General features: G+C 47.8%; 1 protein-coding gene across 2 annotated transcripts; it reads left to right on the forward strand.

The window, feature by feature from the left end:
• The first annotated feature begins 1,734 nt into the window (after nt 1–1,734).
• On the forward strand, nt 1,735–27,634 carry ATP1A1 (ATPase Na+/K+ transporting subunit alpha 1). 2 transcript variants are annotated; one of them, XM_086616918.1, is made up of 23 exons: nt 1,735–1,815; nt 8,245–8,355; nt 9,509–9,568; nt 10,569–10,772; nt 11,125–11,238; nt 11,779–11,913; nt 12,104–12,221; nt 13,183–13,451; nt 14,504–14,702; nt 16,165–16,274; nt 17,685–17,819; nt 18,333–18,525; nt 19,002–19,177; nt 19,726–19,862; nt 21,742–21,892; nt 22,430–22,598; nt 23,147–23,301; nt 23,662–23,785; nt 24,564–24,709; nt 24,836–24,966; nt 25,552–25,653; nt 26,755–26,846; nt 27,305–27,634. In XM_086616918.1, the coding sequence occupies exons 1-23, from the start codon at nt 1,804–1,806 to the stop codon at nt 27,331–27,333; spliced, it is 3,072 nt and encodes a 1,023-aa protein (XP_086473044.1). In that variant the 5' UTR covers nt 1,735–1,803; the 3' UTR covers nt 27,334–27,634. The 2 variants fall into 2 exon arrangements, with proteins under 2 accessions (XP_086473044.1, XP_086473053.1); XM_086616927.1 differs by lacking the exon at nt 1,735–1,815 and adding an exon at nt 7,100–7,127.

Here is a 27,634-nt window from a genome sequence, read left to right on the forward strand (position 1 = left end):
ATACTGAATTACTCTTAAAGAAAGCGAAATGCTCTTAAGGAGCGGAAATGAAATGGTGATTTTAGGCTCTGAAATTTCCACCCAGATCCTAACGCCTTCTCCTTTCTCCTTGCCTGCTGGCAAGAGCCAGGCCTTTCATGGGAAATCTTAAAAGAAGACCTCAAAGACGAGCAACGAGAGCTAAATGAGAGCGCTGCCTCGGCGTCAAGACGGTGCAGCTCCAAACGGAGACGGCTGCCCAGGTGCCATGTATTTTCCAGGCAAACTGAAAGCTTCAGTTTCCAAGTCTGTCAACACAATGCCAGATCCCATAAAGACCACCAAAGGCATAACATGCAGCTCCACCAACGGTGTGGTGCCTCCACCACCTTTTAACAGACTGTGATGGTTCTTGTGGCATCCCTTTCCCTTACCTACACGGGTCTGTGACAGTTTGATGAGCAAGCTCTTGCACAGGACATTTAAGGCCTGAATTCCGCTCTCTTCTCCTGCTGAGGGAAGTTTTAACCCCTGCTTACTAGGGAAGTGCATTCTTGCGGAGTAAGAACGTTCCTAGCACCCCCCTATTAATTTTTGGGGTCCTCGGCAAGTCACGCATCCCATGATGGGGAAGAGGCTACTGAAACGCTTTCTCATTTCCAAGCTCCTACAGGGTCCAGAAAGTTCTTCTAAGACATCCAGAAGGAAAAAGAGCAGATGCTGATTTTCTTTGCCACAGCATCTAGGCAAAAGTAAAAAGCAAAGTGATTTCCAACACAGAGAGGCACAACTGCTGCGCCCGTCGTTCCCAGGCTTTGGAGCGTTAAGGGACGGCTGCCGGCCCCCCGGCCGGGCTCCCTCAGCAGCAGAGGGCACGGAAAGCCACCGCGTAACTCGGTTCACCGCGTCCTTGATCACCAAGCGCGCCGACCGCCGCGCTTTTAAGGAAGTTTCTGGCAAGAACACGCACGTCGCCCGACGTACGGAACGAGCTTCAGCCTCGGACGGCTTGAAGCACCGCGGGCACCGTGCCACCCACGGCTGCCCCTCACCGATGCAGCCCGCCACGCAGCGGCACGGGCTCCGGTTTGGGTGGAAAAGCCCCCCCACATACCGGTGGCAGTGCCGGTAAGACCTGTGGGAAACCCACGGGGCGCCCCGGGCCTTCGGACGGCCGCGACGGCGGGGCGGGCTCCCGCCGTGACCGTGGGCGTCGGTCACGAGGGATCGACCGCCAAACCCCCCCGGGGCGCGGCGAGGCTGAGGCGGAGCTCGTCACGGCCACGGCGCTGGGACTCAGGCCAGCGCTGCCCCTCCCAGCAGCGCCCGCGGAGGGCGGGCGGAACTTTTCCCGTGGCAGGAGACCCCCGCCCCGCCCCGCTTCTCCCCGCCCCGCTTCTCCCCACCCCGGCGAGGCGCGGCTGGGGCAGCCGAGGGGAGCCCCAAGGTGCACCCAGGGCCGGCCCCGTACGCACCGCTCCTGCCCACCGCCGCCTCCCCGTCCGTCCCCGCCCGCCCGTCGCCTCGGAGGGGCGGTCCCGGGGCGGGGCGGTCCCGGGGCGGGGCGGCGAGGGCTCTTTATGCGGCGGGAAGCCGGCGGCTCTCCGAGCTGCGGGTGGCTGCGGCGACAGAGAGGAGCGACGCGGGCGGGGGCAGAAGGAGGGGGTGAGGCGGACGAGAGGAACCGCGGAGGAGGAAGAGGAAGGCGAGCGGCGGCCGGGACGCTGCTGTCGTTCCGCACCTGCAGCCGGCCGGGACACGTGGCGCCGCTGAGCCCCGCTCCCCGTCCCCAGCCGCCCGACCCGCACGCAGCCGCCCGCCACCATGGGCAAGGGGGTGAGCGGCGGGGCCCGGGCGGGCGGGCTGGGGCGGAGCGTGCGGTCAGGAGTGGGAATTTCGAGGAGCCGGAGCGCGGCCGGTCTCCCGGCCCCTCTGACCGGGGCGGGCGGGGCCGCGCTTTGTCTGTGCCGGGCCGGGGCGGCGGCGGGGGGGGGCGGCGGCCACGTGGTGCGAGGGCGGCGGGGCCGGGGAGGGCGGCAGCGGCCGTCGGAGGGCGGCGCCGGTGCCGTCTGCCCCGAGCGACGCGCCGTGGCGGCCGGTCGCCGCCGCCGGCGGGAAAAGTAACGGGCTGGGGGGGAGGGGGGGAGCGGCGCCAGCGGCCTCTCCCCGCCGACATGGCCGCGGAGGGGGCCCTGTGCCGGTGAGCCCGGGCGGGGGTGAGCGGTGGCCCGAGCCCCGCCGCCGCCTGCTTTGCGCTGAGTCCTCCCGAAAAGGGGCCTCTCGCCCCCGGGCGTGCGGGGCCCGCAGCCCCCGGGGCCGGTGTTATCTGATGCCCTTTTGGAGCTGAGCTGCGGAGCGTGGCTGCTCCCGGGTCTCCTAAGAGTACTTTAGACTTCCCGAGGCACGAGGGCCCGGGGGGTGGGGAGGGGACTTGTCAGGATTATTAAGGTTTATTAGGGATAATTTGCTTATTGGTAGCGGTGAGGGCGTGATGGGAGTTGGTGGCAGAGGTCCGCCCTGTGAAATGGGGTGGTACCGGTTTCTCAGAAGGCCCTGGGGCGGTTTGTGCCCTGTGCTGGCGTTGTTCCTACCTTAGAGCCCACCAGGATGACAAGTCCTTCGTTTGGATCATATCTTTTAACTAAAGGAAAGTGTATGTGAAGGCTCTTGGAAACAGGGAGTGAAGACTTCTCAAAGTTGGATGTTGGAATGAAACACCCATGTGCAGAGCAGAAACACCTCTTGGGTTGCTCTGATTTTGGTTTATGTTGAAAAATGAAAGACTAGTTATTTTAAAGACCAGATATTATATATCTGGGCTTTATTGTTGTTCGGGGGGTTTGTTTTTTTCCCCCTTCAGGTACTTCCCTGTGTGTCTTGTATAGTTGGAAGCGTGTAGATTTTTGCTTACTTTTGGTTTAGACTCATTCTGAGAAAATTCCCAAATTTCTCCTCTTCTCAAGGAGAGTGTGAGGGCACAGGGCCTTGAGGTGCACAGGTGGTAGCATCGTCCCTGCCTCCAGGTGTTCTGTGCTTCCCTGAGCACCGTTCAAATGTTGACTTGACTTTGCGTTGTCCTCATCGGTGCGGTACCACGGCAGCAATGTTGACATAACTGCAGTGAGTAGCAGGGGAGCTGCAAGAATATGGCTGAACGGACCGTTATTGGAAAAGGGGGTTGAGGAGTTCATGGGCTGGGTTTGGGGAATATTTTTTTTTTTGTGAGTTTTTACCTCAGTGAAGCTCTTTTGATGCTTGGCAGGCCAGCGTGATGTGTTTCAGTCTGGAGGGCAACAGGCCCTCTGTTATCATCTGAGAGATAAAACATTGAGGGCAGGCTTCGTGGCGTTGCCGTCTTCTGGATGCTTTAAATCATCAAAGAAGCCTTTGAGGTGTGTGTGTGTGTCTGACTGCAGTGCAAAAGGCTTTGGGGGCTTAAGCTGCCTTGGCTGGACTAATGGGAGGTACAAACGCTTTTTAATACAGAAGGCTGTTAGCTGTCAGGCTTCCATTTCAAATTTCATACTGGCATGGATAATAAAGCAATCGGCCTGCAACCGGAGCGCCGACGGGAGGGATAACACAACCATGTACGGCTGCCTCTGGCTTTCTGGTAGCGAGCCACAAGGTTTGTTCATTTAGTGGTGGGAACACATGCGGTCATCGAGGAGCCCCCTGACAACCGTGGACGTGAGGGAGCAAGGCTGTGAAAAAGGCAGCGTGTGATTGCGACACTGAACAGCACGTGCCTGCCCCCAGTTAGGGTGCCCAAAGAGGAAACTTCTTTCCCATGGGAGCATGGATGGAGGAGAAAGTAAGAGTGTGAGAGAGCGAGTTCCTTGTCTTTGTGGCTGCGAGAAGCCGAGCGAAGCATCTGTTTTACTTTAAATGGTAACGGGACGAGGGGAGGGCCGCGGGCTGCCCGAGTATGTTGTTCAGTCCAAAAAGCGGATTATCCAAGGGGGTGTGTGTAGCGGAGGAAAGTAGGTGGGATTTCAGTTCCGTTCAGCGCTGCCGGGAAGCTGTCTGCAGACAGCAGCACGCTTCGCTCTGTCTCCCATGCCGCATCCGCGTAGCGCGCGGTCGGTGGTGCTTCTGGAGGTCAGTGCTAATGCCTGAACCCCAGTCAAGGGTGTTTTCCTGTCAGAAACTAGGAAGGCTTTTATTGCACAACAGACCAACTGAGGGGAAATTATGCAAATCAAAGCAGTCATCTGGTGCAATTAAGAAATCTTAATATTATTCATCTCCATTCTTCCCCACCTTTTTTATTCCCGCTTTTTATTGCTATGGCTAGAGGATACTCCTTTTGCCAAAGCAAGCCCTGGGCTTAGTCGACACATGTTTTTGCGAAAGCAGTGTAACAGGGTGAGGGGTCTCTGACAAGTGGTCTATACCTGTGGGATGCAGCCTCACAACACGGTGGGATCCTGACCTGCTGAAACCTGCAGAAGATCAGACTTCACCCAGGCCTTTCCAAGGGGTAGCTGAAGTCACCAGCTCCTTGAGGGGACAGCTGTGTCCCGTCCACTCATCTTTGTGTGTTTGACAACTGCTAGAGATGTCTGGATTGATGGTAATGGTGCACTAATATTCCAGGCGAAGAAGTGTGGGAGGTGACCCTCCGTAGTCAGCACAGCACCAAAAAACCAGGAAGGGTTCCTTAGCCATGCTGCAGTGGTAGTTGGAAAGCCAGCTCTGTGCTTGGGCTTTCAGGCAGCTCCATAAGAAGTAGAGGTGTTTGTCTTAATATCCAGAGGAGACTTAAGGTGTGTGGGTGGTTCTGTTCTGACCTGACAATGAAAACCTTTACAAGATTTAGGTCCCTTGTCATGGGAGGACGGCTTGTCCTTCCATAATTTGGGAAGCAGCAGTCTGCTCACAATGAGCAATTACTAACTGCTGAGTAAAAACTGCTTTGTACTTTCCTAGATGTTGAGAGTCTGTTCAACTGATGCGGTCGATTAGACTTTCAATTAAAACCAGAAGATTGAACACAGGTTTTGAGAAGGAGGGAGAGGGATCCAGAGGAGACATTCACATCCCTTGCTAAGATTGCATAGGGTCATGCAGTAGGCAGGGTCTGTATCGTTACTCATCTGCTTAATATATTTACTGAAGACTGTCTCATGAGGCAGCAGGACAGTAACTTTTCTGTTTTCTCTGCACGGTTGATTATAATGACATAAGTACTAGAGCAGACCAGGCCTCCAGAGACTGCGTAATTTATTTTGGCTCTTACTTGACATTTCTTCTTGGATTAGATGATGTTAGAGTAAGGTACTTCTGAGCTTGTCTGCTGATTTGCACCCCTCCCATTTCCTGGTCAATTATAGTTTGTGTTAAGGACATCAGCCATGAATGGCTCAATTAGTCCACAGCGGAAAAACATAAGCCATATCTGAAAGACAATAGGATTTTCTAGGGGCTGTATAAAACTTCTTACACTGTTGTGTACAAATGTTGTGCTTAAGCCAATGGAAAAAAAAAATCTTGCATGGAAGAAAAAAACCAAACTGTGTTGTTTTTTTCCGTGGCAGTTTTGATGAGTCAGAGTTCCTAGGCGAAGTCAAGTAACCAGGGGTGACATTTCTGATGAGACAGACCTTCCTTTGTGTTCAGGCCATGCAATTAATTCTTGGTAAGATGCGGACCTGGAGTACCGTAAGCCTCCTTCTCATTGTACAGCAGGAAAAGGAGGGGAGAGCAGGAAAATCCTGCAGCACTGGGGTGGGATGAACCCCTCATCCCCTGGCAGCCCAGCCAGCACAAGCCTCTGTTGAACAGAAGAGAGGCAATGGCCCTGAAGGCACAGAACCAGGGCAGGACTTTAACTCTGATCTATGTGTCAAGTTCAAATTTGAAACTCTGATCTATGTGTCAAGTTCAAATTTGAATGCTGGAGCAGGAAGTTCAGATTCTGCATGAAATGATCCTGTAGCAAGAGCTGAAACCAATGCTACCTTTTCTGTATGGGTGGAATGTGGTACTAAAGCAACAGAAGGGAAGGTATTGTGCTTTATTATTTTTTAAAAAAAACCTGAGGAACTCAGCTCCTTAGTAAGATGGACTCAGCTAAGACCCAAATACTTGGGTGCTTAAAGAAATGAGTAACTCTAGCCACTCTTTGACCTGACTCCAGCTGATGGTTGGGATTTTGTTCAGTTGTCTTTTTTTTTAAGCAAATCATGCTTGAACAAGAGCATAGAGCCTTTTCATGTTTGCCCACTCATACATCGTCTCTGCAGCTGAAAGAGCTAAATGTTGTTATGTTCCTGTTCACTGCTACCTCTGGTAAACTGTACTTCTCACAGGTTTTTAGATCCACCTGTAAGAGCTTGCCAAGCTTTTCTGGGAAGAAGGGGTGAAGCTGAAGGTGGTGGACTGCCAGTCAAGGCACCAGCTCCTTTCACCTTCATTAGAAATCATTTCTCATCTCAAGCAGTAATCAAGAAGCGTGTTTTGTGCAGGACTGTGTTTGGACTTGTCTGCTAGAGCTCTAGCAGTGATCGAAGTTTTTTCCTTCAGAGACTGAAGGAGAGAGACATACACTTCATGGTTACTTTTTGTCAATTGCCCCGTGGCAAGTTCTTGTGATGTTGGAATGCGAGGACTGTGGGTTTAAGTTCTATGGTTTTCATTTTTTTAAGTGAAATGAGAGTTTAGGTGCAGGGAGGAAAATGTCAGGAATGCTGACAGTCTGTAGTTGTGTGTCCTTTTCCTGGACGTGAGGAAGGCAAACAGCTTGGCTCCACTCCACTTACTAAAAACTGTTTCCACTGCACAGCTCTGTAGCTGCATGCAAGGATTTGGGGGATGCAAAGCCTGCTGTTGCTGAAGAGAGCAAGAGAGGGCTTCTGTGCATGTGAGATCTACGACTGTGGCTGCAGAGTGGTGTGCATAGAGCAATAAAAATCCTGATCTAGATGTGACTGACAGGCTGTTGTAGAAAAGCTGTGATGTTTTTCCTCTTTCATATGGTTTCACTTTTAGTTTTGGTTTCTACTTCTCTAGGAGTAAATAATAAAAATTTCCTGTGTTTGCTGCTCAACAGGACAGTTCTTGGATCCTAGTAATAGTTTCTGTTTCTAGATCGCTCTCAGGAATCCAGTTTGTGATTTGAGCTGCTGGTGCAAAGATCAAGCAAGGTGATGCCTTTGAAACCTTTTCTTAATCGTGTTAACGGTTTTGCTCTGGTGCCACTAACTGCTGTTTCATCTCAAAATATTTCTGGAGTATCTTATTGGGTGAAAATGTCGTTTCATAAAACTTGGCAGGAGTGTAATAGGTCCCATGCAGAAGAGAGGGGAGGGAAAAGCTGCTAGTGGAGTCTTGTGAGAGTCTGGAAATGTATGAAGTACTTAATGGAGGATCTGCACTGTGAGGCTGTACTGGTGCCTGGTTTTGGTACCTTACGGGGTGTCCAAATTCCTTGCAGTTCGGGATTATTTCTGCCTGTAACTCCTCTGTACTTGTTTTTTTTGTCTTTCACGTGATGTTTATATGTGCTACATCACGGTTTCTTTGTCTTCGATGATCGTTTACCCCTTCGTGACAAGATTTAAATCCCTGCATGATTTCATGCAGAATTAACCATAAGGAAAGTGACTGAAAATCCATCTGAATAAAGAGGCTTTAAGCAGATCGTCTGCTCCGTGAAGTGTAAGCAGGACTGAGCACAGATGGAATCTGCAGAAGTGTACTGCTGCTTTATATACCGTTCTCGCCGGTCAAACCTCTGTAAATTGAAAGCAGATTCCTGTTGCGTAACCCCTCAGCTAGAGTGCCAAACTGAGAATGAAAGTGTTGGAGCTTATCCCCCAGATTCGACCAGTTAGAGATACCACCTCTGACTTATCTTTGGTTGATAGACTGCTCCTTGCCAGAAGGAGATGTGGAAGGCTGAGAGGGGGGAGGAGGACTTAATGCCGTGAAGGGAACATACGTATGCGCTCAGGAATTGGTTTCTTCTGCTCTTCATCACTTTTCGGCTTCAGCTGGGGCGTGCACGTCAAGGCTGACTGAACAGCGTGTAGCTTGCTCTCCTCCTAGCTGGACTTGCACAATGTCTGGCTGTAGTCTGTGTTTCGGGGATGCTGTTGAGCAGACTTGTCTGCTCACTAGCTCGCTTATTACTGAAGTGGCATAACTTACATAAACTGTAACTGTTTTGTCTGCCTGGCGGTCTTGTGTGCATAGTTCATGTCTACTGCTGTAGAATTTGTCTGTAAGGTGTTTCTTAAAGCACTGTGTCTTCTCTTACAGGCTGGAAGAGACAAGTATGAGCCTACTGCTACATCAGAGCATGGCGCAAAGAAGAAGAAAAAGGGGAAGAAGGAGAGGGACATGGATGAACTTAAAAAGGAAGTGTCAATGGTAAGTGTAGGGCATGGAAAGAGCAGCTTTAAGACTATTCACTGCCCCCAGAGCCCTGTGCTTCATGTGACTAAAAGAGGAAAGAGCATGGTGTGACTGAAGTTGCTGATCTCCCTTCTGGTCCCCTCTGTCTCCAAGCCAGACATGCTGCAAGTGTTTCAGCATCAAGATCACCACGCAGTAGCCCTGAAAAACATCGCTTCTCGAAAGGCACTTAGCACAGAACCCACGTCTCTGCTTGCCTGCGTTATCCGTAGCGTAGTGTAGTTGCGTTTCCTCACCCAGCAAGCTCATTGCAAGCTTTATTGTGCGGTCATGTGAGTGAGACTGCTGTTTTCATTCCAGCTTGAGTTGAGTCTGTACAGCTCCATTTACTGCTGGCCTCTGCTCAGACCGACCTCAGAATTATTGTTCCTTTTAATCATGTTTGAAGCTGTGGGGAGCATCTCCCATCCCCATCTCTGAATGTTGGATGGTGCTGTAGGTTTATTTATGCACATCATCCAGCTTAGATCTGCTCTCCTTAATGTTAATAGAGGTTTTTTTTCTTTCCTGTGGATTTGGGTCTGGGTTCTCATGTTTTTGGCCGCCACTGTTAGGGAGAGGGGATACTAAAGCTTGCTCCAAGGTGAGATTTTTGTGTTCAGTAGCAATGCTAACTTAAAGCATCTGCTCCCTCCAGTACAACTGTTTAAATGAGGCACTACTCTGCAGCAACTTGATCCAGTTGAAAAATAGCCTGGCTATGGAAAGGAACCTTTTGGGAGGGGGGAAACACAGCTTAAGCTGACAGTATTACTTAAAATTGTGTGAAATTACAGAGTTAATCTTCTGTACATTCCTACCTGCCTTCCGAACTCCTTTGTTTTCCCCTCTTCCCTCACTGCCTGCCACCCCCCTCCCCTCCCTGAGATATAGTCAGTGGTGGCTTAAAAAGCTGTCACCTTGTACCCAAATAGTCACAAGAACACTAAAGATGAGACCACTTTGAGTTGCAGAATGAGATTGAGATTCACTTCACAGAGACTGAACTGTTACAGATAGGAAACCTGGGTGGAGGGGGGAGTGTGTGTGGAATTGCCGAGCTCGTGCTGATCAGTCTGCAGGGACTGTGATTTCTTCCCCCTCTGCCCAACCATTTCTTGTCTTTCAGGATGATCACAAGCTGAGCCTTGATGAACTTCATCGTAAATATGGAACAGACTTGAGTCGGGTAGGTAGAACTCTGTTTTCCCTCCTTCCTTGCCCTGATCTGAAAAGGAGCAGCCTCGGCTCAGAGCACTTCACAAAGGGAGATCTGGGTGGTCTGGGTTTTTTTTTGTCTTTTTTTTAATCTCCCCTTCTCCAGTTAAGTTTCCCAGGCTTTGGGAGAATTGTTGAGCTCACAAATACTTCTCTTCATCCTCCCAGTGTACAGCCTGAATGCAGTACTTTAGTGACTTTGTTTCTAACAAAGTCACTGTTATCAGGCTCTAAATTGTTCCAAGGTCAAGTTGATTCTTGGATTTATTTTTTTTACCCCAGGAGCTTGTAATAAAAACAAATGTTTGTTATATTGCAGATGCAGTCTAGTGAGCTAGCGCATGCCCAGAGACGTAGTGATGGCTGGTAGCAGTTAAAATTTTACCCTTTTATAGTACGATGTGTGCAAATATCCTAGCTAACCTCAAAGTCCAGTGCAGAAGCACTGCAGTGGGTTTGCACCTTTGCTCTTGTTTGCTTTGCTTAATGCATTTTTTCGCATGATTGCATATAGCAACAAGTCTACTCTTACTCTATAACAGCACAGAGACTTGCATAGTTCTGTCCAAGACATTGGCTTCTGAAAGCTGAGCTTCCTGGAAGGCAAATCCAAAGTGTTATCATCTTTATGGCCCCCAGCTTTCACTTGTTCCATAATTCGATAGGATGGATTGCACTGGCCTATTCCTCAGAGCTCAAAGTCTGCTGCTGTAGCCTTCTTGTCCTGCCCTTCTTCAGTGTTTGTAGCCCCATGGCCTGCAGGATCCTCAGGTAGCTTCCAACATCCTGTAGTTTGTCTTCTGGCATTCAGCTTTCACGTCCTGCACTTGTGTTGCGGATCCCTGGCAGCTGCGGAGATCTCCGTTACCTGTTAGCATCTCCTCGTTGCTGTGGTAGAACATGAACAAATCCAGAGCTACCTTCCCCAGTCAGTCTTGCCACAATGCCTATAAAAGGAACCTCTCTTCTAGGGTTTGACTTCTGCACGTGCAGCTGAGATTTTGGCTCGTGATGGCCCAAATTCCCTTACACCCCCACCCACCACTCCTGAATGGGTAAAGTTCTGTCGGCAGCTCTTTGGAGGATTCTCGCTCCTGTTGTGGATTGGTGCTTTTCTATGTTTTCTGGCTTATGGCGTACAAAGCGTGATGGAGGAGGAGTCCAACAAAGATAATGTAAGTAAGAATGTCTGGTTTACTTCAAAGGCAGGCTGAGCAGCCTGTTTGGCCCAAAGCAGATTAGCTTCCTCTAAGCATTCAGTCCAGAAGCCTTTCCCATAAGCACGGGAAATTCAGTGTGTGAGCTTAAGACGTCTTGGAGTGCTTCCACATAATGAAGCGAACAGCCGACTTCCTTCGTGTTGTGTTAACACTAGCCTGTGGATGGTCTTTGTGTACAAAATGTACAGAGACTGCAAGTACCTCCATGCTTTGTAATGGGGCACTTAAATACTAAGCAATTTATCTGGACAAATTGGAAGCTTTTCAGACAAATCATCCTCTGACTCACTTTCTCTGCAACTTGTAGCTGTACCTAGGTGTTGTGTTGGCAGCTGTGGTTATCATTACTGGCTGTTTCTCTTACTACCAAGAAGCAAAAAGTTCCAAGATCATGGAGTCCTTCAAGAACATGGTGCCTCAGGTATGGAATACCTTGTTCCTTTGAGATCTGCCAAGCTGCAGTTTGCTGAATGTTATTAATGGTTTTAAACACCAGCTTCAATGGCAAAAAGCCTGGCAGTTAGTGTGGATTACTAGCTTTTAATGTTGAGGGGTCTGTGAGACTCCTTCCCCTTTATGCTCCAAGTAGCTATGCTAATAGTCCAGGGCAATTTCTGGCACCTTGTGGGTTCCACCAGCTCAATAACATTCATAGGATGCTTTCTTGATAGTCTGGGGAGTTCAATAACTGGAGTGACGAGCACTAAAACTCGGATTCCTTCTCAGACAGAGTCTGTATCATACCTAGCCATCTTACTGTCACCTTGGCAACAAGGAACTTTAATACCAAGAAAACAAAAATAGCTAGTTTTCTTAAATAACATATGTGTCAGAGATAAACATCTTAGTACAAGTGAAAACCTTGTAGAACCATAGCACAACTATTTTAAGATACTCACATCTCTTAAGCCTCTTCTTAAGAGTTGCTTTTGACATAGGGTGTTTCTTTAATGTTTTTCAGCAAGCTCTTGTAGTCAGAAATGGTGAGAAGATGAGCATAAATGCTGAAGGTGTTGTAGTTGGAGATCTAGTGGAGGTGAAAGGAGGAGACAGAATTCCAGCCGACCTTCGGATCATATCTGCACATGGTTGCAAGGTACAGCAGTGACATGTTCTCTGAAACCATTATGAAGGATGATGAATTGGTCTGGTTTCAGAGAATGCGTTCTGTGCTGTGAGTGGGTGGGGGAGAAGGATGAGGGTAGTGCCTCCTGTTTTATCTGCTTTCATTGCTGAAGGCATCTGCCTGCCTGCTTGTGTATGACAAAGTACTCTCTTCCATGTAGGTGGATAACTCCTCACTCACTGGTGAATCAGAGCCTCAGACCAGGTCTCCAGACTTCTCCAATGAGAACCCACTGGAGACCAGGAACATTGCCTTCTTTTCCACCAACTGTGTGGAAGGTATGTGACTCTCCTACTTCCCTAAAGTATTAGCAGTGCTAGGGACTGGACTGCATAGGTGAGCGATGCAAATGCTGTGTGAATTAGTTGGTGTCCTACTCCTACTATGCAAGAGCAGGCTGGAAGCTCCCTGTAAAGGCTTTGCCCATTCCACCTGCAAGGCATTAACAATGGGCAAAAAAGACTCCACAGCACTGCTGTTTTTTCCTCTTGCTTCTGCTAGAGGAGCAGCCATGTGGTGTATCTTCGAGCATGACTGCCTTATTACAGCAATATTAAAGTGCAGATAACATAATATGAACCAAGATAATTAGGCAGAGCTGAAAGAAATACTACGGCTGCTGCAGAACACAGGAATTTCAAACATCTCTGGCAGAACTTCTGTTGCAGCTCAGAGTACGGTGACAGATACTCCTTGTGCTGACCCAGAGCATCTTTTCCACATCCATAGGATGTCAAGGTGTGACTGTTCAGTGATGGTGTAGAATTCTGCTGGACTCCTATTGTGTCCTCTCCTGACAGATTCTCACCAGCAGTGTCCCCTGCTCTTTGCCACTCCCCAAAAAAAACAACTCTGCAGTACTGAAGGATATTTTTGATCCTTCTCAAGAGCCTTGGGGAGAGAAAATGGGCCTCCCCTTAAAAGAGAGAAGAGGACACTGACTACATGTTGAAGATGGCTTCCTCTAATTCCCTATACAATGACACTTGATTCCCTGGGATAGAAGGGAGAGAGCATACAGCTTGGCCAGTCAAATTAGAATCCTGTGTGGCACTTATGTCCATTTATTTCTCATGCTGCTAGAAAGTTAATAAAGCTGTGGTGGGAGACTTTGGCCATTGGAATGCCTAACTGCATTGTCTTGGGCAAAGCTTGCTAAACTCTAGGACAGGCTGAACAAACTCAGTTTGATGTGTTTTGGGAAGGGTTTTTGTTTTCTAAAACCTGCCTGTCTTCTAGGCACTGCTCGTGGCATTGTCATTAGCACTGGGGATCGCACTGTGATGGGCCGTATTGCCAGTCTGGCTTCTGGACTGGAAGGGGGCAAAACTCCAATTGCCATGGAGATTGAACACTTTATCCACCTCATCACTGGAGTGGCTGTGTTCCTGGGTGTCACCTTCTTCATCCTTTCAGTCATCCTTGAGTACACATTGCTGGAGGCTGTAATTTTCCTCATCGGGATCATTGTCGCCAATGTCCCTGAGGGGCTGCTTGCAACGGTCACGGTGAGTGAAATTGGGGAAAAAGGATTGAATAGGTTACATATATGGTTCTTAAGGAAGTGAAGGGCTTCATGCTCAGTGTGCACTCATGGAGGCAAACACTAAGTAATGGAAGGTGCTCTGTGGTGACTGTGAAGGGGCTAGACTTTATTAATTCAATGTGTTCAGACTTATTGCCTGAATTGGTGTCAAGTTCTACAGCTGTTTCTTTTAATGAAGATGGCTTCCTGAGCTAGACCTGCGCAGAGGCTTGGCATCATAGAACTGAAGCAAGCAAGACTAGGAGTTCTGGACTTGTCTTGCCTTTTTCTGTGGCAAGGAGAGGCCTTCCTGTTGGAACTGTTCATGGTTTCTGTGCTCACATGCACACCAGCCCCTCCAGCCCTGAAGGGCTGGCAGAGCATCAGGCACACTTGACTCTAGTCCCAGCTTTTGATCTGGAACCTGGCAAAGGTTCTTGCAAGTTTAGTTTTCAGAAGAGATGGTGGGAGTATCTAAGTGTGCTCAGCTGTGTAGAGGGTGGTGGTGGACATGGCTAGCAGTGTCCGTGCAGCCTTAGGGAGCAGAGCAGCAGCTGATCTGGGGAATGAACAGTTGGGAGCTGGAAGCAGATAAGAACTCCTGATGCGAAAGGGTAGCTGGAGCTGCTCACTTACTACACCACTAAGTTGCAGCCCTATCACCAGAGCTGTTTTGAGCCTTCTCATATGTGCCTGCCTCCACCTGTTTTGAGAGTTCCTATGATTAGGGAACTGCAACTTCAAGTGCAGTGTTAGTCCAGGGTGTGTTATTTCCTTCCTAGTGCACTGAGAAGCAGGAGACTGAAGCTTTGTGGGTCCTTTTCTGGAGGTTTTGTGATGATGAAATTGTGTGGTTTAAACCTAGCAGCTCTCCCTAAATGTTGCTGTGATTCTTGCTCTGGCAAGGCGAGCATGGAATTAAGGAATCACTGCAGGGCACACAAGCTGGTTGTCATTTCGTGCCAACAGTGAGTTGGGTAGCAGTGTATTAGTGCACAAGCACATCTCACCTGTCATCTTCTTCCTTGTCGCCAGGTGTGTCTGACACTAACAGCCAAGCGTATGGCTCGTAAGAACTGCTTGGTGAAGAACCTTGAAGCTGTGGAGACCCTGGGCTCCACATCCACTATCTGTTCTGACAAAACGGGCACTCTGACACAGAACCGCATGACGGTTGCGCACATGTGGTTTGACAATCAGATTCATGAGGCTGATACTACAGAGAACCAGAGTGGTAAGACCATCTCTTTGTGCTTGAGGCATCTCATTAAAAAGTGGCCTTTTTTTGGGGCTTCCTGTACTTTTAAGAACCCATGTTTCTAGCTCTCCAGTCTAAGGGAAGTTCACAGTTCAAAGACTTCTAACATATATGATCTGCAGTGAGCATTAAAAGACTTGGGGTGACTCATAGAAAGCTTTGCCCTGTACCACAGTTCTGTTTAATCTGTAAATTCCATATAGGCTGCTTTTGCTCAGAATTACTCCATTGGAATTTGAGCCTCTTGAATGTTCAGCCCCTTATGTTTATCCTGTGCATAGAAATATTTGCTATTCTGTACTTCAGAGTACGTGGTTATTTTTGCCAAATCGTATCTGATGAAATTGCCACATCCCAAGTCTGCTGAAAGTGTGGACAGCAGAGGTATTAACGCTCTCAGTAAATTAGTTGAGAGTGGACATACATGGAAACTTCCCATTTTGAACTAGATGGCTGCCCCTGAGCAGGGGTTTTCCCAGAACATCCTGGTTGTGTTTGCAGAGCGGTACAGATGAATGAAGTGACTGTAAGGCTTCAGCAGGAAGTTTCTTCTAGATATTGATAAGAATCTGCAATCTCTGCGTGCTGTGCAATTGAGAGAGGTACTTAGCTCTCCAGAACTGTTTAGTTCAACCAAATTCAGGAGTTTCCCAGCTGTCATCTACCTTGTGAAATGTTGTGCTTGCAACATGTTATTAGCATAAACTTTTTCCAGTTGTGCTGTTGCACCCTGCCCCCCGCCCCCAACCCCTCCAAAACATCATGCTTGTGTGAGCCATTTAAAAAAGCTGCTTTACTGTTCTTGGTCTTTAACACTAGTGCAAAGTAACGAGCTATAAATACAGTGTTATTTGGAAGCATTTGAGTTTGGCCTGGCAGTGGCTGACCTGGCTGCAATAGAAATAAATGTGGAAGATTTCACTTCATGGAAAGTAAATCAGCTTATCAGTTAACTGTGTGTTCAATTCATCTCCCTTGCATCCAACTCAAGAGCCAGCATGGGAGGAGCAGTATCTCTCTGTATTTAAGCTTTGTTTCTTTGGGAGCTATTTCATGCAGTTCCTGGGTGATGGACAATGTGAGACAACCTGGAGGTGGAACCTAGCATCCCTTATTCAGCTCCTCTGAAAGGATGTTATCTGTCCAGAATTCCTTGACTTTGTCAACATGGCCTCTGCTGCTGCCCGACGCAGCTGTTGGAATCTCGAAAGCAGAGATGTTTTCTTGCACTGTTGCTATTTCACCCTCAGGTCTTAAAATAGTCAGTGGCTCATCAAGTACCTGGGAAGGGAGGAGGAACGAAAGAGTTGTAGTGTGCTAACAGGCTCTAAGTGTTTTCCTAGTTCTGAGGCAGAGGATTCTTGCTGTTGAGCCTGTGGGATTTTGGGCTTATGTGATTTTTTTGGGAGGATTTTTGACATTCTTCCTCTGTTTTCAGGTGCTTCCTTTGACAAGAGCTCAGCTACTTGGACAGCTTTGTCCAGAGTTGCAGGTCTCTGCAACCGTGCTGTGTTTCAGGCCAACCAGGAAAATGTACCGATTCTTAAAGTAAGTTCCTAAAAGAAATGCTTGTCCTGTTCTCCACCACCACCCTCCCATAATGGTAATGAGATTACGTCTGTGGATCACAGGGAACTGCAAAGTAGAGGTTTCTGCCACTCTTATCTTTTCTGCAGTCTAGCGGCCTTATAGATATGCTACAGGCAGAGGAGATGGGACTGGGAAAATGCATTTCCTACAGCAGACTCCCTGCCATCCACCAGCATCCACAGTCTGTTTGGGAGGTCAGATAATTCACACAGGGCTGGGAAAGACCAGAAAGCTTTCCTAGGCATTTCCCAGTGTCTAGCTGTTGCAGGAATCACCATCTCTGGCATTTGTACACTTAAAAGCTACAAACGCTTTGTTGCAGGAGCTGGGAGAAGTAGACACTAGAGCTGGGGGAGCAGCAGTCATGGGAGACTGTTTGTCTTTACCCAGTCTTGGCTTTTTAAGCTTTTGCTGGTTCAGCACTGGTGCAAATGCCCGCATAACATCAACTCAGATTCCTGCTTCTGAACTGTGAAACAGTCATGGCTGAAATTGACTGTACAGTGCTTATAATGTGTCAAATGTTAGTAATGTTGCTTAGAAAACTTCTTCCCAAGAATGTTCTGATGCTGTGGTAGTAGAAACGATGGAACAAACTGCAAGCTGTTCTTCCCTAGCATTCCTCTGACTGTAACTTCAGATCATATTTTAGACCTAAGGTAAAGAGCTGGAGTTCTTCACATCTAAGGGAGACTTGGAAGGGGAGAGTTTTGAAAAGTCTTTAGATACCAAAAAGCAGTATAAAAACGAAAAAAAAAAATCTTATGGACAAGGGGGCCAGAAAGGCAAGAAATATTTGGTTTATATTGCAGCAGAACAGACTCAAGCAGGAGATAAAGCACACACAGATCTCCAGGGCTGAGATCCCTCATGTACAATCTCTACCAGTGCTGACCTTACAAGGGAGGAGGTGTGGATAGATTAAATCTTCTCTTCCAGAGACTTGATAAGCTCATCTTTCACTGGGGTAGGAGAGCACATGCAAGTGTTTGTGTGTGCACGTCATCAGTCTTCGTCTCGCATTTGTTATTCTTCCTGGCAAGCAACTTAGAGCAGTTCATGTCAAAGTTTACCCTCCAGCCTCCCTTTCTCTGACTGCACCTCGTTATCTGACTTTTTCTGCCCTTTAAAAGGGGTTCTTGACTTTGGCACCAGGAGACTGCTGCTCTCTCAGACTGGGAGGCCTGGCATTCTGAAATGCAGTATTTGTCAGTATTAGATAATAGAATTATTTATTCTTTGCTGCTCTCGTATCATGTTATGTAGAAGCGTGGTCTGGGCTGAGATGAATACACTTTTTTTTAAATGTCTGATCTTCTGTGGTGAGTCCACTGGGATGTACGCTTTGACAGTTGTCTCTTTCCTCAGAGAGCAGTGGCAGGAGACGCCTCTGAGTCTGCACTTCTGAAATGCATTGAATTGTGCTGTGGCTCTGTCAAAGAGATGAGAGAAAGGTATCCCAAGGTGGTGGAAATACCATTTAACTCTACCAACAAGTACCAGGTAAGCATGTATCCTCTTGAGGGAGGGTCACTGTGTGAAGCACTTGGGTAAATTTTCATGCAGTGTGCCTCAAAACTTGTTTTGGCCCCAAAATCTTGTCTAGCCATTACTTGCTTGTAGACTGCTCGAGATTATTAAGTTAATGGACCGTACTTAGTTACTCTGCCTAAGAGCTTCTGGAGCTGCCTTGACACTAAGGTGTCAGCTGTTGAGAAAAGACCAGACGTGCTTCCTTCCTGCGCAGCTGTAGTGCACAGGGAATGGAAGAACTCAAATCTGGGAGTAGTTATGAACTGCTGGGAAATTACCTTAACAGGTGGAACTTGGGTACAAAAGAGGCCATTGCAACATCTGTGGTTATATGTTAATGTTAAAGAATAGATAGTAGTTCCTTAGTTTGTGGATATTGCAAACTGTCCTGAGCTACTGTAGTAACAAAACACTGAGTGATGGTGATTACTCGTGACCTTCACAGTACATGTCTAGAAAACAGTTTCATCTCTTCCACCGCAGCTGTCTATCCACAAAAATGCGAACCCATCAGAATCCCGTTACTTGCTGGTGATGAAGGGGGCTCCAGAGAGGATCTTGGATCGCTGCAGCACCATTCTTATTCATGGCAAAGAGCAACAACTGGATGAGGAAATGAAAGATGCTTTTCAGAATGCCTACCTTGAGTTGGGAGGCCTTGGGGAGAGAGTGTTAGGTAAGGAAAAAGCAACCTTAATAAATTGGAAAATTTTTGTCCCTCGTGCTCTTGTGCAGAGTCCCCACAGATTTAAGTGGAGGATTGTAGTCTGTTCCTGCAGTGTAACCATAGTGTTGAGTCAAGGTCACTTCAGCAATTCATATAGGAACAGTCCTACCTTTAGGCTTTAAGAGGCAGCCTGCAGAGTCTTGTCTTGCCCAGCAGCTGGGTCGCCCAGATCAAAATGAAGCACAGCATTTGGGATCCTCAGTCTCCATGGAACTAGATGGTATTAGATTTGCTCCACTGGCTGTGTCTGGGCACCTAGCAACAGCTATTAGTTATCAGAACATGAGCGTGACTCCTGCCTCCATAGCCCTGGCTAAACCTCTCACTGTTATTCTTGTGTAGCTGTTTGCAGAAGCAATAAGCGTTTGCTCCCTTTGCCTCCTGATATGTAGGAACAGAGTAAACATGGATTTGATGTGTTACAGGATTCTGTCACTTGGCTCTACCTGATGATCAGTTCCCTGAAGGCTTCCAGTTTGATACAGACGAAGTGAACTTTCCTGTGGAGAAGCTCTGCTTCGTAGGACTGATGTCTATGATTGACCCTCCTCGTGCTGCTGTGCCAGATGCCGTTGGCAAATGCAGAAGCGCTGGGATCAAGGTAGTTTATTCCTGGGTTGAAAATTGCCTTGCTCTGTGCCTCTGGATATACAGGGCTTCCCTTACTCTGGGTTGCTGTAGTGTGAGTGAGTGAAGAGAGGCATCGATCAGGATTTAACTAGCGCTACTCTAGGCTTCGTTTCGGAGTGAAGTACAGATGATCTTATGTTAATGGACTGAAAAATGAGTTGGACTCCAAACTGCTAAGGCACTTGGCAGGTGCTGATGGCATCGTGTCCCGAAGCATGTGACCTGGCTCAGGTGTGTTCTGCATATCCCGCAGTACTGACAGATGAGAGAGCGAAGCACAGGCTGGAAACAGAACTGGATCTGTTGACTCAGGATTAACAATTTTCTTTGTCTTTGTCCACCTCAATCCCTTGCATACTGGTAACGGGTTACTGCCTGTACCTCAGGCTTGCTCTGTGCCAGGGCTTGCTACTAGAACAAAAGCCACGTGGCCTTTTCAGTCTCAGGGGACCCTGCCTTGTGGGCAGCATTGCTGTGCGGTACAGGCAAGGCTTTCACAGCAGTCTGTTTGCATTTCAGGTTATCATGGTTACCGGAGACCACCCGATCACAGCCAAAGCCATTGCCAAGGGTGTCGGCATCATCTCTGAGGGCAATGAAACAGTAGAAGATATTGCTGCTCGACTAAACATTCCCGTCAGCCAGGTCAACCCTAGGTACTGACTAGTGGGGAAGGCCAGAGCCATTCAAAGAATTAAGCATTTGCCTCTCTCCTTGCCTTGGGTAATCCCTCAGCATCTCTCCCTAGACGTGAGAAGCTTGGCATCTGCTTAGTTCAGCATGTCGTGGCTCTTCAGTGGGTATCACGAGTTATGTGAAGAATGCACAAGGCTGTCTTGAATGTCTCTTGTGCTTGGGAAGTAGTTAGGAATAGGAATAAGCCCTACACAGAAAACTTGGGCACTTTCTTCTGTCCGTTCTCTGCCTCGTAGCTGCCTGTCCTGATGGTCTGTCCCCACACTGAGGGAAAGAAACAGCTGGCTGGCTGGAGTCTTTTGGGCGCTAACTTTTGCCCCTGAGCTGAGCATTTTCCCTGCCTGGTTCATGTCACAGAACAAGCACCATGTACTGGCCCAATGTAGCAGGCACAAAAAGCATCTAAAGTGGCATGGGGGAGGGAAGTGGCTGTTTGGGAACTGCTTGGAGCAATGCTGCTGCAGAGCTTGAAAGCATGTACTGCTGTGGCTCCAGATCTTTAAATAGAGGCTAGGTCTAGTTTTGCCCCCAAACATGGACTTAGTCAACCTTATTTAGTAAGATGACTTACAGGTTCATGGGAAAACTGGTAAAAAGAAAATACCTAGTTTGTTAGTCACAATCTAGACTGAATGGGCTACCAAAAGTGAACTCTGTGTAATTGTTTTATGCTGTTTAGGGAAGAGAGCTGAAAAGCCACCGATAAACTTACACTCAAAGCCCAGTTCTGTCCCTCTTGCTCTCACACCCTCTTCTGAGTCTGATTGCAGGTGGACAAAGGGAGTAGGACTTGGGCTGGGTAGAGGAATTGACGCTAGTCAGTAGCTACAGAATAAATAAATAAATAGCAGAATAAATACAAAAATAGAATCCCTTCCTCCTAGGGGTTAACATTTGCCTTCACAGCCTAGTCCAGAACTGAGGCATCCTCAGAAAATGTGCTTTGGCATAAGCGGGCTGTTTGCAGAATGGCTGGGCTGTCTGCATCGCTTAGCTTGACCCAGCCTGTGTTTGGGCTGGAGGGTAGCCATGTAGCTTATGAACTGTGAGTAGAGACACCCTCTGGAATGAATTGCTTGGAGAAGACAAGTCTTGTGGCTGAATTATTCTTTTTTTTTTTTTTTTAAGGGTAACTTCACAACCTAGCAATGCAGGCTGGGGATCACTGGGCTGTGTGACCAAGTGGGTCAGCAGCTGGCTGTAATGGTGGGGAAGGAATTTCCCTGTCTAAACTGGGTGGTGTCATGAGCTGCGTGGATAGTCTCTTAGACCTATAAGGGATGGTATGCTGGGTTGGAGAGGTGGTATTTTGCTGCAGCATGCAGGGTACCAAACCAGTCTAAATATAATGTTGCGTGCTTTTGTTGCCGAAGAGTGTAAAACAGTCTGAACTGGCACAGCATGAGCTCTGTCTGTGAAGAGCCACGTGTAGATCATCAGTCTGTTGCAGAAAGGATTGCCTGCAGAAGACCACAGCATCTCTTGTGGTGTTGGACACTAGCTGCCTGAGCCAAGGGTTCTTTTTTTACAGAGGAGCCAAGAGCTGTGGAAACAACTAGTCTTTGCCTTGATGCATTTTTAAAAAGCTTAAGAAAGAATTAATCTGTTCATGGGGCTTTTTGTCTATTGCTTGATGCTGTCTTGTCTTTTTCTTTGTGTTCAACATCTATCTTTAAACTTGGAGCATCAAACCTCTGTGCAGGGGCTGCTTGGATTAGTATTTAGGAGTTGTTCTTTCCCTAGAGCACTGAGGAGCCATAGCTTTATGGGGCAAATGCAACTAATGAGAGACTTGGTTTAACTTGAGAAGTAAAGCATTGTATTATCTCTTGATTGCAGGGATGCCAAAGCTTGTGTTGTTCATGGCTCAGATTTGAAGGACATGACTAGTGAGCAACTGGATGATATCCTGCTCCATCATACAGAAATTGTCTTTGCCAGGACATCTCCTCAGCAGAAGCTTATAATTGTGGAAGGCTGTCAGCGACAGGTAAAGAGAGGGAGTCCAAGGATTTCATATTGGAGAAATCCCCAGACATAGATATAAACTACCAACCAGTGCTGCCTTCTGAAGTGGCAGGGCTTAGTCTTCTCGGTGCCCTCAGGTAAAGGGCCAGACTAGATCCCAGTCTGTCAGCAGCCTTCAGCTGCTAACCTCAGGCCACTCTGCAATACATAAATTTGTATGAGTCTTGCTGGAAAACATCTTTACTTTGTACTGAGGCTTTTTTCTGATCCAAGGATGTTTAACACAATTCCTAAATGCTCTGGAGGTGCTTGGGAGAGGAGGATTCAACATGTTTATATATATGTTGTCCAGCATCACCTTTGCAGACAGCAGCATGGTTCTCTGATAAGCCTGATCAGAACAGAGAAAAGGGTTAGGGGATGACAAGGAGAAACTGAGGTCCCTTTACAGCAAAGTGAAATAATTTGGGTATTTTTATGCATCATCTCCTGAAAGATAGGAGAAAACTTTTCTTCCCAAAGCATCTTATGGTTTTTTTATCCCTCTCTTTGTGACTAGGGTGCCATTGTAGCAGTCACAGGTGATGGTGTGAATGATTCCCCAGCCCTGAAGAAGGCTGACATTGGTGTTGCTATGGGTATTGCTGGCTCAGATGTCTCCAAGCAGGCAGCTGACATGATTCTGCTAGATGATAACTTTGCCTCCATTGTCACTGGGGTTGAAGAAGGTGAGTTCATAACTTGGGCGCAGTGGTGGCCAAGTGGCACACTTCAGCAATGTTGCTTCCCTCTGAAATAGGGGCATCTGGAGGGCTTTCCTTTATTTGAGCTTGTGTTTTCAAGGAGGATAGTACTTTTCAAAGTCTTCTTCCTTTCCAAGGGACCAGCATGACCCTCTGGGATGGGTAACAGGAAGAAGCAACTGAGTAACGTCCTTTTACCTAATACTGACCCTACAATCATCTTTGTCAGCTGAGTCTGATACGTTTTCCTCCATGATGGAGCAGTAGCTCTCAAACAGGAGCAGAATAGGGGGCGCCTCCAGGGGCTCTTGGTGATCTTCAGAAACCAGGGCTTAGTATCCTACTGCTGTGTGCAGTGAACTCAGATTGCTGTGACCAAGGGTGATTGCTCTCTCACCCTTGCACAAGAGAACTCTTCAATTTGCTGAGCTAGCGTTTTACCTTTCAGTGTTACCACTGAAGCTGCCTATGAGCTACTTGGCTGTCTTCTGCTGATGAGTGAGAGTTACGTTGTTCTCTCTTCCTTGCCCCAGGCCGTCTGATCTTTGATAACCTGAAGAAGTCTATTGCTTACACCTTGACCAGTAACATTCCTGAAATCACGCCGTTCCTGATCTTCATCATTGCGAGCATACCCCTTCCACTGGGAACCGTCACCATCCTCTGCATTGACTTGGGCACTGACATGGTGAATGTCTTTTGGGTTTTTTTTGTCTCAGGAAGAAATGTGGATGTTCTTGGGTACCCTAAAGGAAGGACAGGTGGAAGGAAAATGCGTAAATACAGTTTTCTTCAGTGTTCTGACTTAAAGTGGCCGTTTGATACTCCCTTAATTCACACTCCCTGTCTCATGACTCTCTGAGTCTGAGGATCCTTCAGTTCCATGCAAAGACAAACTGGGGATGGGGAAGAGGGTAAGATCCTTCCTAAATACTACAACTGGATCTTTTGGGCAGTGCTGTTTCTCAGGCTGAAAATACAGGGCAGGGAAGGCCATGTACAGTGGGAAATTAAAATGGTTCTAACAGAGGTCCTGCCACCTCCAAAGGTCCCTGCTATCTCCCTGGCATATGAGCAAGCAGAGAGTGACATCATGAAGAGGCAGCCCAGAAATCCCAAAACAGACAAGCTGGTGAATGAACGGCTGATCAGCATGGCCTATGGGCAGATTGGTAAGCTGGTCTGTGTTTTCTGGTGCTGATTTGAACTTGGGGGGGGGGGGGGGGTATACACTATCCTGAATTAGTGACTGTTGGGCTTATTTTGGTAGGGTTGAGGTTTGGGATGTGTAAACCAGAACCTCGGGCTGTTAAGAACTTGCTTGCCCCTGTGGCACATAGCGGTGGCTTGTGCAGCTTGATCCATTGAATTGCTTCCACAGTAATTTTGTTTAATTGCATAGCGCTATAAAGGAACTGGCTGGCAACCAGCTCTCCTCTGGTTCAGACTTGTTCAGCAAGAACATAGATCCCATTGTTAGTTTAATTAGAAGTAAAGGATTCTCTCCAGCATATCCCTAAACACGCAGTATTAGGAGCCTTGATTAAAGGCAGGCTACAGAGATGTGCCCAGTTCACAGGATGGGAGCTCATGCTTAATTGCAGCAGACCTTGGGAACCTTCTTAACTGTATTTTGCAAGGGCTGGGGATGGGCAAGGCTCAATGAGAATACAAAGGCAGTTTTATCTTGTGTCCTTGAGTAGCATGCCATCACAGCATAGGGCAGAACAGAAGTAACTCTGTACAGACTTGGGAGCAGAGGCTGCTCAGCAAAAGGGTTGCAGCTGAGTTTGATGTTAGCATGAACTATTTCTATAGCTGCTGCTTGGGAGACTGAGCTCCACAAGGAGTAATTTGTAGGTGGTTGGGGGTCTCCTGCAAACTGCTTTCTTTGATAATTGCACTGCACAGTAGCTTCATCGGTTTTATCATCCTTTCTTACCTGTTTAGGTATGATCCAAGCCCTTGGGGGTTTCTTCAGCTATTTTGTAATCATGGCAGAGAATGGGTTCTGGCCTTCTGGCTTGCTAGGCATGAGAATTCAGTGGGATGACCGATGGGTTAACGATGTAGAAGACAGCTATGGGCAGCAATGGGTAAGTTTTGAGACACAGCTTAGAGGCTGCCAGCCAGAATCCTAATGCCTGCTGAACTTGGTGTGAGCACCAGAGAGCAAGGGCAGCGTGTCTGAACAAATGCTCTCCACTTTGTCTGCTTCCTAGACCTACGAACAGAGGAAAATAGTGGAGTTCACTTGCCATACAGCCTTCTTTGTCAGCATTGTGGTTGTGCAATGGGCAGACTTGATCATTTGTAAGACCCGAAGAAACTCCGTCTTCCAGCAGGGGATGAAGTAAGTCAGACTGTCCATGGAGGATTTAGGATTGGACTCCATGTATTCTCCAGCACATGGCATTCTAGTTCTTCATCCCAGTGGTGTCTGGACATCTTGGCATAAGTCTTGAACAGTCTGGTGCCTTGATAGTGGATAAAAGAGGGACTGGGTGCTCTCTTTCTTGTATACCTGCTCTGTTCGTCAGACTGAGGCAAAATGCTGTCTTCTGCTGGCATTGTCTGTGGGAACTAGCCCACCTCAAAGGGCAGTGGCATACTCCAGCACGCAGCCTTGGGCAGCAGCAGAGCAGCTCATGTCTCAAGAGATCTGGTGGCATGAACCTCAGCCTCCTGAACCTGTGAAGAAAGCAATTGCTGGTTGATTTTGTTGTGAACTGGAATGTCTCTGTCTAGAGACATAAAAAGTTGTCACCCTTGTGACAACTGTGCCATCAGCTTGGATGGCCTGATAGTCTCTACCTGATGGACTTCTGGGCTAGACCATAATGTCTGTTTCCATTCACTACCATGTTGCAACTAGGTGGTTTTTAGGATGTCATCAGTGAAAGTACTTTGTCCCTGACTACTCTTCTGTTTCTACTAGGAACAAGATCTTAATATTTGGTCTCTTTGAGGAGACTGCTCTCGCTGCCTTCCTCTCCTACTGCCCTGGGATGGATGTTGCTCTAAGGATGTACCCTCTCAAGTGAGTTGCATCATGCTTTTTGTGCAGCAGGCTGTACCGCAGAACAATAACGCTTGGGTGGGGAGATGGGTGAAAGTGGTTGTGAGTTTGTGGAGCATGAAACCTAGTCTTAACCCAGAAGACCTCAGGCTAGAGGGGCAAGTGATCCTTTGCTGTAGTGTGGCACCCCAGGAAGTTTGCTTTGCTTTACGGGGGAGCCTGCAGTTCAGTGCCCCACTAAAAATTAGCAACGCAATCTCAGTTGTAGCAGTGTGCTGTAGTGCAGCTGCTCTTGGACTTAATTGCATGGGGTATTTTTATGGACAGGGCACTGCACCTCCGAAGAAAGCCAGTTGAATTGCTCTAAAACATAGGTCAGGGGACTCTGCTTTACTAAAGAACTGGTGATGACATCTTGTGCCTTTTTCCACCTTCCAAAGAAACAGCACAAGTAGTAAAGGCTTCTGAAAGATGCTGTGTAGGTGCAGATGACCAGTTGGGGCATAGTAACTTTCCTAACAGCTGGGAGGGTGCCAGCATCTTAAGTGTTGCCCAACAGCATTGCAACACTTCACGACAGGGCTGAGTCTCAAACTTTGAACAGTCCTCTGGCTTAAGGGCTGTGAAATTTTCGTGGAAAAAAAAAAAAAATCCTGGTACATCTTGCGTTCCATTCAGAAGTTTGGTGCTGAAGTTTGAGCATTTCCTACGAGAAAGCTGGCGTCTGCCCAATGCCTGCAGCACCTAGATATTAGCACGTGTAAATCATAAGGGAAACCAACGCAGTTCGAGTGAGCAAGGCTGTGGGCACAAAGGTTGTGTGTACTTAGAGGAAATATCGCTGGATTAATAGGTGGGGAGGTGCTGGTACAGAGATAAACAAAGGTGCTGTGACACACCTTATGTTGGAATTAATATCCAAAAGCAGATTAACCTATTGCAGCAGCAAACTTCGTGGTAACTCTTGGCTTGGAGGATTGTCAGCTGAACCACAGCCTTGTGGGAGCTGGCAAGCTGGGACATGCCAGCCTTCCAGCACTTCTCTGTGCCTTCGAGTCAGAGCTCTGCTGGGCAAAGAGCATCTCCCCTGCCTGTGTTCTCACTGTCTCCTCTCCCAAACAGGCCGGCTTGGTGGTTCTGCGCTTTCCCGTACTCCCTCCTCATATTCCTGTACGATGAAATCAGAAAGCTCATTATCAGACGCCACCCTGGTGGTAAGAATATGCTGCTGCTTGGTGTGTTTCCTGCCCCACCTCTTCGTGCTGCTGAGCTCTGTGGAAGCTCTGATGATGCTCAGGGACCCCCAGTGCCAAGAGCTGTGCAAGGGTGTATTTTGCTGTGTTTTCCCTTCCTCAACATTAATAGTGCAGTTAGTCCGAATTAAGGACTTTCTCTCCGTCCCTCTCCCTGCATATTCTCCTGCAGTATATGAAAGTGCCAATGCACTGAAGTAGATGGAAAAGACTGATTAATGCCTGGATAGTTCTAGAAAGCTGGAACAGGGCCTGAAAGCTGCAGCCCATCAGCAATTTGGCAAGATTTTCCCATTGTGACGGGTCACTGAGTAGCTCAGGTGCTACAGTGCAAGTTTTCAGAGCCTAAAAGGAGCTCGTGAACATCATGCTTGGTCTGCCTATAGATTAACTCTACTTTCTCCCTCCTTTTCCTTTAGGTTGGGTGGAAAAAGAGACCTACTACTAAAAAGCGCCTGTAAAACATTCCACGCACAGCCCATGCCACCTCTCCACCGTCTCCCCTGTGTGCGTACTTCATCTTTGCAAGTGCAGAACTGTGCCTGGGCAGGAGTGAGCTGAAACTGAAGGAAACATGAAGAAACATGGACTGGAGGAGAAAGCAAGGGGGAGGTTGGTGGGGGTAGTGTCTGACCATCAGTCCATGGAGATGACAGTTTGAGTAGTTTTATGTGCCTTTTTGTTTTTGTAAAAGGAAACTGAAGATTTTATATGTGGATTTTTACAAATAAAGATGGATTATAAGAGGA

Source organism: Tauraco erythrolophus, chromosome 1 (genome assembly GCF_009769465.1).
Source record: "Tauraco erythrolophus isolate bTauEry1 chromosome 1, bTauEry1.pri, whole genome shotgun sequence".
NCBI classification, from domain to species: Eukaryota; Metazoa; Chordata; class Aves; order Musophagiformes; family Musophagidae; genus Tauraco; species Tauraco erythrolophus.